This window comes from Ceratotherium simum, chromosome 37, assembly GCF_057802395.1.
Source record: "Ceratotherium simum simum isolate JZ-2026a chromosome 37, ASM5780239v1, whole genome shotgun sequence".
Taxonomy (NCBI): Eukaryota; Metazoa; Chordata; class Mammalia; order Perissodactyla; family Rhinocerotidae; genus Ceratotherium; species Ceratotherium simum.
Window position 1 is genome coordinate 24,554,561 of NC_141936.1, and position 12,827 is coordinate 24,567,387.

A 12,827-nucleotide genomic window follows, 5' to 3' on the forward strand; every position below is an offset into this window, starting at 1 on the left:
GTGTTTGTCACAAGCAATGTATTTTCAAATAAAACGTTATGTAAATAATGCTAAGCCCCATACAACACCTCTTTTAAATGTGTGAGAAGCTGATTTCTTACAGTAACAGAAAAGCTAAACCCTAGAGGGTGATTCATACATCTTTATATCTTTTGATTTTAATTATATCTGTATATATAATATTATACATAAATTTATTTCTTAGTTGACTATCTAAATTGTTTTTAATATTACATGAAAATGAGGTTTGACCCTTGTTTCTTTTAATATTTATTCATTGGAGTTCATGCTTTCACTAGAAACCTCTTACACTAGCACACAGCCGTGGGCATCTAACTCGCACGCCAATATGTTCACACATTCTTCTCTCCCCTAAACTGAATGGATGACTCCTAAGACCCTTTCAAGCTCCAGGATAAAACATGGTAGGTGCCTGTACCAGGATTTCCTCATCGCAGGATATACATTGTCCCTTTGAAACACATCAGAACACCATAAGACAATTATCTCCTCCAGTATTTCTACGAGGAAACTTGGTTCAGGGAGATTAAACAATTTGCTTCAAGTCTAAAAGGTGGTGAAGAACTAAGGGTCTGACCTGTAGTCTATATTCTTTTTCTACACCACTGGTTTTTGAATATTTTTACCAAAGATACATTTTTAAAATGATACACTATGAGAATCTCAATCTTAAAACATATAAAGTATTATTTTATTAGTAAATATTTACTTTCATAAATTCAAAATGAAGATATTTACTTATGAGGTTAATAAATGAGACAATTTTGATATACATAAAAATTTGAAATCAAATGTTATGGATAACAGTTTCAGCCTTTTAATGACCTTTATTCCAATTTATTTCTACACTGTGTTGGATTTGCAGTGATAAGATATCCCTTATTTATAAAAATAAGTCATTAGTATATGGAAACCGTTCTTTTTAAACAGCATTCCTCAAAATCTCAAGATGTCCTTCAGTTAGACTGACCCAAAGACATGAAATATGATTAGAAATTTTTGTTTCTATGATGATTACTTAGAATATCTAATGACTCACATTCCTTGTGTTAAATATCTCAGACAGAGTGCTATCAGTACAGTACTTCCACATGTATTATATGATATTATGATGACATTACATGTATGTTTTCAATGCCTTTTCCCCAGTCCAAGGGCAGACCTGAGACAGCAGACCTGTCTCACGCTAGCAAAGTTGTGACAAATAATGTCCTCAGTGTATATAACTGCACAGTTTACTTCTGTCATAGAATTTCAAGGAAACTTGATTTGGCACAACTTAACTACTGTGAGCCCTCAATAAATGTTAATTATTGTCCGTAGTGTCAATATACTCTTGTTTTTTGGGGAAATGATTATGTCATATATGCTTGTATTGGCTTATCACGGGGAATCAATAAAAATACGTCAAATGAATGACTATTCTGAGCTTATTAAGCTAGCTTTTATTATATCCTCATAGTCCAAATATTTTCGTGGTATAATTTAGTTATACTTTTCTTTTAAATAATCTTTGCCTGAATAAATGCAGATTAGAAGAGATCTCTGTGTCCCTCTCCTAATTTCAATTTTGTTTTGTTCTTGACTTCCCTCTTCTTTACTCTCTTGAGATGAACATAATTTCTGGTATCTTGTTTTGTGATATTCACCTCTCTGTTCAGACCCTCGTTAGACCTTGTGTTTGCTCTCCCCGGGTCCTTTGACTTTTGATCTATTTCAACCTTTTTAAATGAAGAGTCACTGAAGACTTCTCCTGTGCAGAAGCACAAATTTCTCATTATTCAATAAGAAAAAAGCTTATGACGTTAGTTTCTCAAACACATAGCATTAAAATTAATTATAGTATGTTCTTTGAAGGAATGGTCCAAGGGATGGGAAGGTCGGGTTGAAATTATATTCCCTCACACTGATGAAGTGTTTTCATTAACAGGATCCCTAGTTTACATTCTTGGTCTCGTGTGTCTATCATTGTTCTGCCCTTGATTCTGAGCTTTTCTTAATATTAGTGTATTGCCAAGACTATAGAAGCCATGGAGAGAAAAAAATAGGTTTGTTGTACCAAGGACTTTAAGATAATATTGACTTGTATGACGGTAAGACAGATACTGATGTTTATTTAAAATCAGGTTTGCCCGGCTGTGAATGAAAAAACAACTTTTGGGCTGGATGACAAGGACAGGAAAAGGCAAGTGGCAACATATTTAATAACAACAGTAAAGTATATATCTATTAGTAGGTGTACAGCGTTTCAAAATACCCCTTAACTTCTATTATTAGAAAGTACAGCCAAACGTTTTGAAATTTCAGAGTTCAAAATTCAAGGAGATGAATACTTGGATGCTAGCTCAAGCTAATAAAAAGGGATTTTAAGATGTGAAAATGCTTGTGAAAACCAAGTTAATTCTCCTTTAGAACTGTGATGTCAATGCAGATTCTGTATATCGGAAAGTATAAACTGAAATGTTAACAGGCTTTCACATTACAAAATGAAAAATTCTCGTAGTTGGGATCTTTTATTCTGTGCAGTGTTTTCTTTTTGAATTCTGGAAGACCATAAATTTTTTAATGTCAAGAACATTACTCAAAACATTTTAAAGAAGCCATTGCTATTAGCGTGGTTCATATGCCAAACTCTCATGGGAACACAACTAAGTTTGTTAATTAGACAAACTTACTGTATTCTAAATTTTAGATATGTGATGGCAATATCATGAAACCAGTCCCATGAAACACACAATTATCTTATGGCTCTAGAATTACTCCTAGTATATTCATACTTTCTGCACTACAGAATTAATATGGACTATTTTAAAATAAAACATTATTATTTCCTTATACATATATTCTATCTTTATTTCTTCATCTATAATTACCATCTCTACAACTTCAATCTACCACAAATAAATCTCAAAAATTTAAAAAATTCTCAAAATTTAAAAAGTTTAAAACATGTATCACACTAGCAAAAGAAAGTTATATTATCCAATAACAGATATACATTCTTTATTTAGCAAAGGCTATCATTAAATTATATAATTTATATAAATTATACAATTAGACAGATGTCACTATAACTTTAACATATTAAATGGACAGTTGGAACCATTGTGTGCTTGTTAAAATCTGTTGCTACGCTATTCATTATCAGCAAAGATAAAACATTTTATCTGATTGATAATGTTTATATTATTGCAAAAAAATGCTAAACAATCAAATAGTAACACTACAGAATGCAGAGCATGTAATTGCAATGATAATATGAATATATATTTCAAATTAATTGTAAAACCTAGAGAACATGGGGTAATTTATTAAATTATTATGACTAAAATATTCCATTAAAATGTTTCAATTTCATTTTTGCCAAAATTTTGTTCTTCTCTACTCTCAGTCATTTTGCCTCCAAAAAAACCCAATTTACTTACCTTGGTTGGTGATTCTAAGAGATATAAACTCCAAATTATGCATGGCACTGCTAGGAACTTGTGTTATCTACATTAATACACACTTATTTCCTCTAATATTTCTTCCTTTACATATATGATAAATATAATTCTTTCATGATATGATATATACTATGATAACATATAACAATGTAATATATTCTAATATAGTATTAAGAACAGAAATTTACATAGGAGGAAACACCTAGAACCTAAAATGGAAACAGAAAATAGTTTCTGTTTCCAGAACAAATATTAAAGTTGTTAGCTTGGTCATAAACGTTAAACAAAAAAGATCCTACCTGATGAATCAAAGTTCACCTCATTACCAGGACTTGGACCTACATCAATGGACACGATTGGTAAGAGCTTCCGAAAGTCCCACAGTTTTGTAACTCCACAGGCATCGCAGGATGCTATCATGTGACCCTTGAAAGTATTTTTTAAAAAGAGAGATATATATACATACATATGTATATTACATATATACAAATATATATAGTAACTCACAGACATAAAAGATCTGTTTTACAATTTTATTAAATCCACAAGAATACACTCTTTTAAACTAAAAAGTATTCATTATACTTTTGTCTTGGACATAAAATTGTTATAAAATGATAACTTAAATATATAAAATCCTATACTGAATTTTGGAAGATGATCTTTCAGGACATCATTTTGATTATTGTAGTCATATGAGAAGATGTAATAAAACAAAAATATACACTCCCACATAATTTGTCTCTCTCTATATATATGTGTCACATATCATACATATATGTGATCTACACATAAAAACTATATACATGAAAATATTGCACTGAAATTGCACCTCACTTTTTATGCTTGTAATTAATTAGTCTTGATGATTTATACCTCAGATAAAGTAAAAATAAAAACAGAGGTATGAACACAAACATACACAAGAAAAGAAGAGTTTTTACATAGAAGTAGAATGACTGGGGCCAGGTGAAATTGATGACAAAGAAGTGATGCCTATTGTGTTCTGTTAGACAAAATTATTAGAAATAATGGGGGCTATTTTCATATCATGTAGTAGGATAAGGAAGCAGGTACTTGGGTAAACGGGATGGAAAACAAAAGGAAGGGTAGATGGGTTCCTGTTATGGAAACAGGGCAGATATTTTCCCAGTATGGAAGCAGCCTCCTGGCAGCATCAGTTCAGAGCTCATGGTCTGTCTAGACCCCTCCTGCTGGCCTCTCAGGAGATGGTTACTGAGAATCCACTTCACGCCAGAGACAGGGATATAGTGTGAGTAAGGGGAGTTTCTGCTGTCCAGCAAATGTAATCTACACTCATTGTCATCATTCTGTCATTTAATTTCTGTGTCCACTGACCAATTGAATATGAGTATTGGCCACATCGGGCCCATACATCATGTTTATGATCTGTCATTATACTGTCTCCAATTTGATATACAGCTTCCCTTTCACTTCCAGCTTAATTTTTTTACTAAGTCAAAAATCATCCTCCCATTTCTTCCTAAATATTCTAAAATGTTAAAGATAAGAACTTGATTACTGTACAACTTTCCTTCTTCTCATTTGAACTAGCTCACACAATGTTTTTTTCTCATTTACTCCTTGATTTCTATCCTTTCTGTAAAAACATACGCATCTTGCATTTCAGTCCAACTGGACTGTTTTTCCCTAAACACACCAATAATGCAACAAATGCCATTAGTTTTAAAATTTAATAACTGTTGTCACTGGCAAAGCAATACAACAACCTTGTCCCCAAACTAATAAATAGGGTGTTTAATCTTTTTTATGACTTAAAAGGAACATGAAGAACCTGGAATGTTTTCAAATGTGTAAACATGTATGAATTGTGAAGAATCAGTGAATTTAATTTTCAGAAAAGAATAGTTCTCAGGATTAGCAGGGAATATTAATGTTAGAAATCAGAAAGAACTCTCTTCAGATACAAGGGCTTTCAAACATCTTTCAGAAGTCACAGAATGGGATCTTTTTCAATTTTGAGAAAAGAATAGATAAATTTTAATCAGAATTTAGTTTGGATGCCCTTCTCATCAAAGGAGAGTAATGGACTTGATCTACTTTTCTTGTCTGGATTCTACGAACTAAAGACAATTTTATGTCTTTATACCACTGAATGTGCTTTATACCACTGAATATTAAAATTTGAGGAAATACACTAAAAAGAAAAAACAGTTTCATCATTATGGGGAGGTGAAAATGAATATTCAAATAGTTTTAATATTTTTACATTTAACTTTTACTGCTGTCAAATGATCAATGTGTAACAGTTTGATAATATTAAAATAATAGTCAATACTTATTAAATGTTTTTAATGAACCAAGTAATGTGCTTAATTATTTATTAATAAATAGTACATATTATTTTAAACAATTTTGAGTAACTAACATCATTTAGCCAGATTTTTCCATCTCCCAAGGAACTTAGAAGCCATGATAAAGCCATGGTAAAACAAATATAATAACTTATTAAGTGGTAGAAATAAGTTTATGTTCATATTTGATAACTGAGAGAAAATTGGTAGTGAAAGAATATAGCTATACTTCCAGTTAGCCAGTGAGGCAGATGCAGTCCCTATCCAAGTGCCCGGAGCTCAAAAAATGTTTGTTAAACCAGTAGAAGATGAGTGCCTCACTGGAGCCTACCTAGAAGTTTTACCTTAGCCCAAGTCCTTCCACAGCAGTCTTAAGGTCAATATTAGTTCCAACACTGATGGTTCTGAGTAACTTTGTTAAAAGGAAGAGATAACGGATGTAGAGAATCCAGAATCAAAAACTTGGAATATCCTCAAGACCTGTATCCCTCCCCCTCCCATCTCAGATGGACAACCATCTGCCAATCTCCTTCCACTGGGCAGAAGAAGATACTGGAATATCACGAATCCAAACTGCACAGTGCGGGTGTTGAGGGATCTGAGGATGGAGAGGTTGGGAAAGGGATTAGCTGACAACCTGGAGGAAAAGCAAATATTTTATCTAGAACTTATGTCAGGTGAGAAAACACAGACTAGCTATGTAGTTAGGCACTTAAACTAAGAAAGATAGATTTCAAAGAAAATGTTTTTTTAGAGATACGGAATTGTGCGACAGTCTTAAAAAAAGTAAAGACTTAAGAGTTTTGGTAACCTCTCTGAAATATAATTCTGGTTTTGTCAATTGATACCAGTACTGATACATAGGAGGGGAAGGTAGTTGTGTAGAAAACTCTTAAAGAAGTTCAAATTCAGATAAATGGCTGTTTTTTGAGACACTGAATCCCCAGCACCCAGCTTAGTTCCTGCAACATATTTCACATTTGATCTTGAATAAATCATTGAATGGATGAATATAAAGGGAATAGAGAGCAATCATTGTTGACTGTACATGGTCTAAAAGGATTTTTTCCAAATATAGAAGTATTAAATGAGCGGCAGCTCAGAAAAACATGTTTTTGTGATCGCAGATTCAAATAGTTAAATAAAGCAAGTGGAATTTAGCCAAGTGGAGACAGGGTACAGCTGAGATGAAAGTGAATAGTCACGACTCCTGACTGCCCCTGTTAAGCCTTCCTACTCCCAATTTAAAGATTCTGCAGTGAGAAAAGCCATATAGACATGAAGTTAATTATAAGTCAGAGTAGAGCAACATAAAATCAAACTAGCTTCCTCTAGACTGCTAGAAATATATTGGAGAAATATTTGGCCGTACGTATCAAGGATTACAAAAGTGTTCATACTTTGAAATTTCTACTGCTACTTTTGCAGGAAAAAATTATAATCAAAAAAATTAAAGTAGCACTACTTATGAATAAAAAAATGGAAACAAGTGATATTTGTAATAATCTAATATGGAAGAAATAAACTTTGTGCTTTTGTGGATCCAGAAAACTGCCAGAGGTACATTTTATGCAAACTTGATACCAACAGTGCAGGAAGACAAGCAGACTGAACTGCTGTCTCTCTGCGTAGAGGTTCTAAGCATATTGATACACCATAAAATAAAGCAAAGGAGAAAATTGGGATGCTAATAAGGTCATTTATAAATTAAATTAATAATTAAAAGACTATTTTCATAAACCAATAGTATCTTTAATATAAACATATTTTATAGCTTCACATAATTTGCAAAAACAGATTTTACAAGCTTGGACGTTAATATAAGTTTGGGGTTAAGAGGCAATTTTTCTGGTAGGATAAAAAAATGTCATATGGTAATAAAATATTTTATGTGAGACTCCTTATATCTTTATATTGCATGTCAGGAAGAAATACAGAGGATCTTAATTTATAATGGAAAAAACAGGTCCAATCTAATTGTACTTCGGACCTTCATCCTGATGAATCAGCTAAGCAGTTCCTTGGTTCAACTCACTAGGCTATACATATATATATACATTTATTTTTCCCATCTTCTCTTGGAAAGTTGATTTACAGAACAACATCTAAATAAGCAAAATATTTTTAGGTCCATGACATTACTTCTTTTCTGCAAAGGATCTTCAAAGCTGAATAACAGGATATATATAATATTTTCTTCTTAACGAGTTATACAGAGTAATAAAAAGTTAAATGAATGATTTCATATCAGCTATGCCCACATGGGGATGTTGTAAACTCTGTAAATGCAGGTACTTTGGCTCAGCAGTGCATTCCCATGACCTTGAATAGCACATAGTAAATGTTCAATAAATAACTGCAGTAGGAATGAATAAATACCCTAATTGAATTATTATGAAGCCATAAAAATAACAATTACAGAAACAATGTAAAACATGGAAAAATTTATGCTAAACTGTGGTTGCACTGATTAAAAGTATATAATACATATGTACAATGATTGAATGAGGAGATATGTTTATTAAAAAACTGCCCTGTATTTTGTTTTGAGACTTTTTTTAAGGCAGTTTTAGGTTCACAGCAAAATTGAGGGGAAGATACAGAGTTTTTCCATTTACATCTCATTACCCCCACCCCACACATATACACATGGCCTCCCCCATTTACAACATCTCCCACCAAAGTGGTCCATTTGCTACAATTGATGAACCTACATTGATGCATCATAATCATCCAAAGTCCATAGTTTACATTATGGTTCATTCTTGGTGTTGCACATTCTATGGGTTTAGACAAATATATAGTGATATGTATCCATCACTGTGGTATCATATAGAGTATTTTCACTTACCCAAACACCCTCTGTGCTCCTCCATCCCCCACCCCAACCCAGCTCTTGGCAAACACTGATATTTTCACTGTCTCCACAGTTTTGCTTTTTCCAGAATGTCATATAGTTGGAATCATACAGTGTGTAGTATATTCAGATTGGCCTCTTTCACTTAGTAATATGCATTTGTTTCCTCCGTGTCTTTTCATGATTTAATAGCTAATTTCTTTTTAGAGTTGAATAATATTCCATTGTCTGAATGTTCCACAGTTTATTTATCTATTCATCTACTGAAGGACATCTTGGTTGCTTCCAAGTTTTGGCAATTATGAATAAAGCTGCAATAAACATTTGTATGCAGGTTTTTGTGTAGACATAAGTTTTTATTTCCTTTGGATAAAGACCAAGGAACTTGATTGTTGGATGGTATGGTAAGGGTATATTTAGTTTTGTAAGAAACTGCCAAAATATCTTCCAAAGCTACTGTACCATTTGGCATTCCCACCAGCACAGAATGAGAGTTCCTGTTGCTCCACATCCTCATCAGCATTTGGTGTTGTCAGTCTTCCAGATTTTGGACATTTGAATTGGTATGTAATGGTATCTCGTTGTTGTTTTAATTTTCATTTCCCTCCTGACGTGCAACGTGGAGCATCTTTTCATATGGTTATTTGCCGTCTGTATATCTTCCTTTGTGAGGGGTCTGTTAAGGTGTTTGGCCCATTTTTTAATTGGTTTGTTTTCTTATTGCTGAGCTTTTAGAGTGTTTTGTATATTTTGGATAACCGTCCTTTATCAGATGTGTGTTTTGCAAATATTTTCTTCCCGTCTGTGGCTAATCTTCTTGTTCTCCTGATATTGTCTTCACAGAGAAGTTTTTAATTTTAATGAAATCTAGCTTATCAATTAATTCTTTCATGGCTCGTGCCTTTGGTGTCGTATCTAAAAAGACATTGCCATATCCTAGGTCATCTGGGTTTTCTCCTATGTTTTCTTATAGGAGTTTTATGCTTCTACATTTGGGTCTGTGATCCATTTTGAGTTCATTTTCTGAAGGGTGTAAGATCTGTCTCTAGATTCACTTTTTTGCATGTGGATGTCCAGTTGTTCCAGCACTATTTGTTAAAAAGACTGTCTTTGCTCCATTGTTTTGCCTTTGCTCCTTCTTCAAAGATCAGTTAACTATACTTGTGAGGGTCTATTTCTGGGCTCTCTATTCTGTTCCGTTGATCTATTTGTCTATTCTTTCACCAATACCACACTGTCTTCATTACTGTTGCCTTATGTTAAGTATTGACCAGCCCTGCTGGTTTAGTGGTTAAAATTCAATGCTCTCACCACCATGGCCCGGCTTTGTTTCCTGGTCAGGGAACCACACTACCCATCTGTCAGCTTGTCACACTATGGCAGCTGCATGTTGCTGTGATGCTGAAAACTGTGACAAGGATATTTCAAATACCAGCAGAGTCACCCATGGTGGACAGGTTTCAGCAGAGCTTCCAGAATAAGACAGACTAGGAACAAGGAACTGGCCATCCACTTCTGAAAAAATTGGCCGTGAATACCAGTGGAGCATTCACTCATAGAGGATGGTGCATAAAGGTCCAGGAAGTTTCCACTCCGCTGTACACAGGGTCACTAGGAGTCGGAATTGATTCAATGGTACCAACGACAAAAATAGTTAAGTCTTGAAGTCAGGTAGTGTCAGTCTTCCAATGCTGACTTTCTTCTTCTTCAGTATTGTGTTGGCTATTCTGGGACTTTTGCCTCTCCATATAAACTTCAGAATCAGTTTATTGATATCCACAAAATACCTTGCTGGATTTTTATTGGGATTGCATTGAATCTATAGATCAATTTGGAAAGGACTGACATCTTTACAATATTGAGTGTTTCTATCCATGAACATGGAGTATCTCTCCATTAATTTAGTTCTTCTTTGATTTCATTCATAACAGTTTTACAGTTTTCCTCATATAGATATTGTACATATTTTGTTAGACATACCTAAGTATTTCATTTTTAGGGGTGCTACTGTAAATAATATTATGTTTTAAATTTCAAATTTCACTATTTCCTTGCTGGTGTATAGCAAAACAATTGACTTTGGTGTATTAACCTTGTATCTTGAAACTTGCTATAATCATTTATTAGTTCCAGGAGGTTTTTTTTTTTTTTTTTTTTTTTTTGCCACCAGTTCTTAGACAGTCATATTATCTGCGAACAAAGACAGTTTTATTTTTTCCTTCTCAATCTGTATAACCTTTATTTCTTTTTTTTGTCTTATTGCATTATATAGAACTTCCAGTACAGTGTTGTAAAGGAGCGATAAGAGGGGGCATCCTTATCTTGTACCTGATCTTAGTGGGAAAGCTTCGAGTTTCTCACCATTAAGAATGATGTTAGCTGTAGGTTTCTTTTTAAACATTCAAGTTGTCAAATTGATAATTTCCCTTATATTGCTAGTTTACTGAGAATTTTTATCATGAATGGGTGTTGTATCTTTTTAAAAGGTTTTTCTGCATCTATTGATATGATCATGTGATTTTTCTTCTTTAGCCTATTGATGTAGTGGATTACATTACTTGATTTTTGAATGCTGAACCGGCCTTGCACACCTGGGATAAATCCCACTTGGTCATGGTGTATACTTCTTTTTATACATTGTTGGATTCACTTTGTTAATATTTTGTTGAGAATTTTTACAACTACGTGCATGATAGGTATTGGTCTGTAGTTTTCTTTTCTTGTAATTGTTGGATTTTGGTAATAGGGTAATGCTGACTTCATAGAATGAGTTAGTTTCTATTCTCTGAAAGAGGTTGTAGAGAATTGGTATAATTTCTTCCTTAAATTGTTTGTAGAATTCACCAGTGATCCCATCTGGGCCTGGTGCTTTCTGTTTTAGAAGGGTATTAATTATTGATTCAATTTATTTAATAGATATAAGCCTATTCAGATTTCTATTTCTTGTCTGAGTTTTGGCAAATTGTCTTTCAAGAAATTGGTCCATTTCATCTAGTTTATCAAATTTGCTTTCAAGGCATATCTGCTGGCAACAAATTCTCTCAATTTTTGTTTATCTGAGAGAGTCTTTATTTCTCTTTTACTTTTGAAGGATAATTTCACAGGGAACAGAATTCTAGGTTGGTGTTTTTTTCTCTCAACACTTTAAATATTTTACTCCACTCTCTTACTTGCGTGATTTCTTAGGAGATGTCAGATGTGATTCTTATCTTTGTTCTTCTATATGTGAGGGGTATGTTTCCCCTGGTTTCTTTCAGGATTTTTTTTCTTTATCTTTGATATTCTGTAGTTTGAAAATGATATTCATAGGTCTATTTTTTTTTTTTTTTTGCATTTATCCTATTTGGTATTTTCTGTGTTTCCTGTGGTTTGATGTATGACATTAATTTGAGGAACTTCTCAGTCATTATTGTTTCAAATATTTCTTCTGTCCCTTTCTTTCTTTCTTCTCTTTCTGGTATTCCCCTTACATGTATGTTTCACTTTCTATAGTTGTACCAAAGTCTTTGGATATCTTGTTCTATTTTCTTTTTTCTTTTCAGTCTTTGTTCTCTTTATTTTTCTTTTGAAAATTTTATTGATACCTCCTCATCTCAGAGATTCTTTCATCAGCTGTGTCCAGTCTACTAACAAGCCCATCAAAGGCATTCTTCATTTCTGTTACATTGTTTTTATCTCTGGGATTTCTTTTTGGGCTTATCTAGGATATCCATCTCTCTGTTGACATTGCCCATCTGTTCTTTCATGCTATCTACTTTATCCATTAGAACTCTTAGCATATTAATCATAGTTGTTTTAAATTCCCAGTCTGATAATTCCAACTTTCCTGCCATGTATGGTTCTGATCCTTACTCTGTCTCTTCAAATTGTGTTTTTTGCCTTTTGGCATGTCTTGTAATCTTTTCTCGATAGCCAGACATGATGTACTTGGAAAAAAGAACTGCTGTCAATAGGCTTTTAGTGATATGGCTGTGAGGTGTGGGATGGAGGAAGTGTTCTATAGTCCTATGATTAGGTCTTAGTCTTTTGGTGTGTCTATGCCTCTGGATCATGAACTTCACCAGTGTTTCTCAGTTTTTTTCCCCTCTTAGGTGGGATAGGATAGCTAGAGTGGTACACTTAAGTACTAAGTGGTACAGCTTACGGAGTTGGGTATTTCCCTTCTCC

At 33.4% G+C, this 12,827-nt stretch overlaps 1 protein-coding gene across 7 annotated transcripts in view; it reads right to left on the reverse strand.

Annotated features, from left to right (window-relative positions):
• The window catches only part of LOC106800079 (sperm-associated antigen 16 protein-like), a 780,587-nt gene that overhangs the window by 242,570 nt on the left and 525,190 nt on the right, over positions 1-12,827 (reverse strand). For all 7 annotated transcript variants that reach the window (XM_087424871.1, XM_087424872.1, XM_087424874.1 and 4 more), the window contains one exon: positions 3,767-3,893. In XM_087424871.1, coding sequence (XP_087280997.1) covers positions 3,767-3,893 — 127 coding nt within the window. The remainder of the gene's footprint in view (positions 1-3,766; positions 3,894-12,827) is intronic.